The sequence below is a fragment of the Trypanosoma rangeli genome (genome assembly GCF_003719475.1).
Source record: "Trypanosoma rangeli strain AM80 chromosome Unknown Tra_15.4_contig_00661, whole genome shotgun sequence".
Taxonomy (NCBI): Eukaryota; Euglenozoa; class Kinetoplastea; order Trypanosomatida; family Trypanosomatidae; genus Trypanosoma; species Trypanosoma rangeli.
Genome location: NW_021706413.1, coordinates 1 through 5614, shown reverse-complemented (window position 1 = coordinate 5614; position 5614 = coordinate 1). Strand labels below are relative to the sequence as shown.

General features: G+C 53.2%; 2 protein-coding genes across 2 annotated transcripts, besides 2 other annotated features; both read right to left on the bottom strand.

The window, feature by feature from the left end:
- Positions 1–2: 2 nt before the first annotated feature.
- Positions 3–2096, bottom strand: TraAM80_09720 (putative glucosamine-6-phosphate isomerase, putative,glucosamine-6-phosphate deaminase; the record flags this gene model as incomplete). The annotated part of the gene is made up of 1 exon (XM_029386388.1): positions 3–2096. A coding segment is annotated over one exon (2094 nt), but the record flags the coding sequence as incomplete, so codon positions are not given.
- A 77-nt stretch (positions 2097–2173) lies between these two features.
- Positions 2174–2235: a microsatellite.
- A 207-nt stretch (positions 2236–2442) lies between these two features.
- On the bottom strand, positions 2443–5130 carry TraAM80_09719 (putative C-terminal motor kinesin; the record flags this gene model as incomplete). The annotated part of the gene is made up of 1 exon (XM_029386387.1): positions 2443–5130. The coding sequence occupies one exon, from the start codon at positions 5128–5130 to the stop codon at positions 2443–2445; it is 2688 nt and encodes an 895-aa protein (XP_029233738.1).
- A 433-nt stretch (positions 5131–5563) lies between these two features.
- Positions 5564–5602: a microsatellite.
- Positions 5603–5614: the final 12 nt, after the last annotated feature.

Here is a 5614-nt window from a genome sequence, read left to right as displayed (position 1 = left end):
AGGGCTGAGGGCCCTGTGCTCCCCGATGGGGGAGGTTGACTGTCCAAATCGATAATGAGAGGCTCGCCCTGCCACTGTCTTGGTGAGGGAGGCGGAGTAGGAACCGTACCAGCAGGCGGAGTAGGAACCGTACCAGCAGGCGGAGTAGGAACCGTACCAGCAGGCGGAGGAAGAACCGTACCAGCAGGCGGTGGTGTGAAATATCCAGCCCTATTTTCTTCACCGGCGTCATTCGCCCCTACACAGACGCAAGAATATTCCTTTGTCGATGGCGCCTTATCCACCCCCGCGGGCATTCGTTGATGTGCCTCGTGATGATCCCCACCGGATCCATAGCGCTCTACGATCGGCACATAGACTGGTTCACTCCGCGTCGCAGAAACGTTGGGGCCTCTTGCATAAGGCCTTACTGACTTGGACGTCCCTGCTGCTGGCGCTGCTGCTGCTGCTGCTGCTGGTGGCGGCGGAGGCGCAGAGTTCATCTCTGGTGTCCAACTCAGCGGGTTCGTTGCCTCAGATGGCTGCATCTGCATAATAAAACGCGCCTGCTCGGTGTATGGAAAGGGATTGGCGTGCCCATTACCAGACCTTTCCCCAGGGGTAATGAAATCTTCTTGCAGTTTATCCTCGCGCTCGTCGCATCGACCCTTCCTGGAAACACTGCGGCCTCTGATGGGACTGCGACGCCGCACCAAACTCACCGCCGAGACAACAATGGCCAGAACCTCGTGCAGGTCCACAAATCCTCCAAGGTCAAACGCCAACGATTCCGCCTTGGATGACTCCTCCTCGACCCAATAGGCAACTATTGTCTTCACGTCAACCATTTCAGCGGGTTTTAGCTTTCTTGGACGCATGACAGTGAAGTTGTTCATGCCTTTCCGCTCAGTGAGAGTCACAGCGGCAAGCATGTCGTTAAGGACCGACATCAGGAAGCGAATTTCAACGTAACGGCGCAGCACTATGGTACTCTGAAAGAGTGAACGTGAGGCACCGTCATCCGCCCCTCCCAGTGGAAGGGATACCTTCTGCGTCTCCACGGTGCCGTGCTTCATAACTGCCCGGTGAAGGCGTGAAAAAAGGCAAAAATTATCCAGGGCGGCGTCCGAGTCGTCCACAAAAAACTCCCGAAATATGCGACACAGTGAACTAATCTCATGATATCTATGCAGGCCCTGCGCTAGTTCCTTCAGCATGCGGTTCCAATGAAGCACCCCATAACGAGCTTTCATGACTCTCACAGTCAGAGTGAGAACAGAACGTACTTGATGATGATCAACGGTGTTCATTTTGGCAACATAACTCATAATGTCTTCCACCAGACGCGTAACCCACTGAGCGGAACGCAGAAGCGTGGAGCTTGTCGATTCTGTACTAGTGTGAGTAGTGGGTGCAGTTAGACCACGCCCTGTGGTGCGTTCCCTTGTTCTTATACCATTGTTTCCAAGAAAGCTTGGCTGCTCCAAATAATCTCTGCGTGGGGTGAACATTGACCGTTGGGGCGTAAACTGGCGGTGAAGAAACGTTGACCGCACACTCACACAAGGACTATCTTCCACCGGACCCCGACTTCGGCCACGGCGAGTTTTCGCTGAAGTACCGCTTACGTTACCCACTCGCCTTCGCGGTTGTTGGGCGGCACGGGGTGAGAGGGTATGGACAAACGAATAAGAGAAACTTGGACTTGAGGTTGGGTCCATGGCGCTGCCACTGCCGTTGTTCCCGTCAATCGTCAAGGGACTAATGTCCTCCGCTCCCCTGCCAGCAAAATAGGACGACTCCTTTTGTACGGACGGCCTTCCCCCCTGTGCCCGTGGGACTGCGCGCGGCACCGACAAAGAGTCTTCCTCATGACGATTGTGCACAGCATTGAGGTCCCGGAACGACAGAGACGAGTCCTTCTGCATGGGCTGCAGCTGCCCCAGCGACAAGAACGATAATGCGGGATGGCCAGAGCTCACCTGCCACTCAACGCAAAAACTGTGGTGGGGGTCATGTACTGGATGCCACGCTGTGTTATCTTCTGCGGCGAGCAGAAGCATCACCTTTTCCTTTTCCTTCCGCGGAAGTTCGGCGAGGGTGAGGTAGCGTTTCATTCGTCAACAGCACGGCCTCTGTCTCCTTCCTAATCAATGCGTGCCAACGTGGGGAGAGAATAGGGCGGCAACGAGAGCAAAAAGCAAAAAAAAACAAACAAACAAACAACAACAGCGTAAAGATAAATTAAAAAAAAAACGAATCATCGCTGAAGACTTTCTTCGTTTGCATTTTTTTTTCGCTCTTTGCTTTCTCCCGTGTGTTTTTGCGTGCGTGGATATTTCCTCAGGTGGGGGCACTTCCGTCTTTGTCGCCCCCCATCCCCGCACCACACACACACACCACCAGGAAAAGTAACACAATTACGACGCTCATCACAAGGCGAGGCTAACACACGTCAATCTCTCAAAAAGTGGTAAGAAGTTTCTCTCGCATCTGCACAGCTTGCCGCTGGAGCGCGGAAACCTCAACTCTCAAATCAAGGCAATCCTTTTCTCCGTGTTCCAGCTTGGACGCTAATTCCCTCAGCTTCAAGGACATATACTGGCAGGTCTGATGATTCTGAATTTGGGTCTTCTGCAGATCGGCACAACGAAGCTGTGCTTCAAGTGCCATCTCCTTCGCACTCAGTGCCTCGCCATGCCAGCCTTGCACCTCATCCTTGTTACACGCCAGTCGCTGTGTCTGTTGTTCAAGCTGTTTCTGAAGATTCTGTATATCCTCCACGTTTTCAGAATGACTCTCCACCAACTGCCGCACAACGTCTTTCAGGAGTCTCACCTCACCCACCACCTGCTCCCGAAATTGTGGGCTCTGGTGAGGCGGCTCCAGTGTCCCAAGTGTCTTCAACAGCTGTTCAAAAGATGTACAACGTGCTGTTAACTGATCCAGCTTCGCCTCGAGTGGCTGAATAACCTTCTGAATCAAGCTTTCATCATGCACACGAAAAAGTTTATCGGTGTCGTCGTAAGAGAAAAAGCTTTTTCTCTCATCGTGAGACAGCGGTTGACCGCAGACGCCATTGAGAACCTCAGTCGTGTGTTTTGAGGCCTGCCTTGTGGACCGGAATTCAGAGTCAGGGCCCTTCGCTTTAGCATCGACCGAATCAATCAGGGATAATGATGACGAGAGCTCAAGCTGAACCTGCTTCGCGGGAAGAATCTGCTTGCCAAGGAACAACTGTTTTGCCCCCAACAACGCGGCAGAGCGAGGATGTTGCTCGGCCAATGACCTGGAAACACCAATGTGGGGCAGTTTCCCACCGCTAGCGATCGGGCTCAAGTCTCTGCTAGCTATGAGAGGTGATGCTGCAGCCAATGAGCCAAGCGGTTGAGCTCGTGGCGACTGCGTCCCCACACACGACGAAATCCCTCGCGGCACCAACTGCTGCTGCTGCAGCTCCTTCTCTTGCTTCTCAGCCCCGTTAACACCCCCCACTTCTCCTCCATGCAGCGGGGAACTAACGGCCCTGCTGAGGTTGAGTGGTGAGTGGTTTGAACTGCTGAATTTGCAGGGTGGTGAGGTTTGCTTCCACTTGACGGCCTTTTCCTCCAGTTTGGCAACATCACACGGACTAGAAAAAACATTGACGGTGGTTTTGTTCTTCACGTCACTTCCACTACCGGCAACGTCACCACTCGCATCATTGATGGACGTGTTTTGTCTCTTCTGCTCCACCGACGAAGGCTGCTCTCGCGCCTCACGCCTTGACACCACACCGGAAGTGTTCGTCGCCTGAACGGAATCCACAACCAGAACCTTGTTGTGTGGTGTGGTTTCTACATTTCTTGTCCCTGCCGAGTCCCATTGTTCCTCCTCCGCTATCAAAGCAGGTTGGCCATGACGCTCCTTCGGCGCCACTAATTTCCCTGCACTATTCCCCGAATTCGTCTCTTGGCTTATACCAACGCTGGCCTCTTTGGAAGCAGCGGGAATCCCCCCGCCCCGACTCACGCTGGTTTTTGTCTCTTCGTCCTTTTCTTCTGCCATGCTTGACGATGACGAATTGGTGGAGTCCGCGTAACGTATCGCAGACCCCTGCCCTGTCTCCCCCTCCGCTAGCGGATTTCCGTCAGCCTCGTTCTTCTTGTCCCCGTCGATTTCCATCTTGTCACTGCAGGTGGCACGTGCAGAAGCTGACTCTAACGACCCAGCCGACGTGCCGTGTGTTGACGTGTGTGCCCCCCTCACAGCCTCACTATGTGGGGACCCTGGCGGAGAATACGGCGCCTCCTCAGTGCCGCTTGCAACATCAACCGAAGCCTCTGGCGTGACACCACTGGAAACGTTCAACTCAGGCTTGTTGCCTATCAGTCCCCCCCGCTTCTGTGTGGGCAGCACAGACCCCACAACTGGACGCAACTGCTGCAGAACAAACTCCGTAACTTGCTCCGTTGACTCTCGCGCCATTGAGTGCGCCAACATCTCCACCTCTGCCGCAATCAATTCGGCACGGTGACGTTGTACCAACTGCTTCAGATACTGGTAGACAGCATTCTCTGTAGGATGGGTGGACATAAACGTCTGACGGCTTGCTTTCTGCAGCGCCTGGGCCTTCTCATCTTCGGTTAAATTTTTATTACTCAAAATATCTTCCATCTTGCGCACATACAGCGAGGTCAGCAGCGGCTCTGGTAGCTTGCGAAGGAAAAGCGTCAATATGGCGACAAAGTGTGGGGCACAAAGCGGCCGCTTTCCCATCAAGGCCTGAAGGGGCTTATTAAAGACACGGCTAGTGTACTTCCCGGAGGATTTCTTCTTTGCGTCACCGCCATTTTTGCGCACATGTGTATTCTTGCGAAGCGAAAAAAATTTGCACTTCCTCGCAAACTCGTTGATAGTTTTTTCCACAGTGGCAATCCATATGCTGTCTGGCGACACAGCCGCAGTGGTTCCGCCACCGGCGTCCCCCTCAACACGCGAGTCCCAATAAAATGCAATGTCCTGCAGTAGGACGGGAATGCCTGGGATGTAGCTGGTCGACTGCTGCACCACCCGCTGCTCGTAGACGGTGAGTGCGTTCACTGGAACGCCAAAGTACGACAGCAGACTCTCCTCTCGCCGCCGCAGCGGCACACACATGGTGGTCCCCATGGCACCTCCAGCCCTCGCGCGCCTGAAGAGCTACTTCACCCAGCATGTGTGTGAGAGCCCCCACCACAAAAAAAAAAAAACGCCCGAAGCAAGTACGGTGCCGACGCACACAGGAACAAACAAACGGCAAAACAATTAGAGTGGGAATAAACAACACACACACACATACATAAACAAAAAGATCAAGTGGCAAAGCTTCGCAGCACAACGACACAGTAACAGTGGAGTGTCTTGTTTGTTTGACCAATGTTTTTTTTTGTTTTGGTATTTGTATTTCAGTTGCTCCGCCATCTCGTGGATGGCACAAGAGAGAAGGAAGGAGCACACGAGCCCCTTGCCTGCGGGGATTCGTGGCAAACAAATTAGATGCATGCGTGTAAAATGTCCAGACACAAACAAAACGATTCGGATTAAAAAATGAACCCCCCCCCCCAAAAAAAAAAAAAAAAAAAAACGAACCAAAACGAAATAACTACTACCCAAC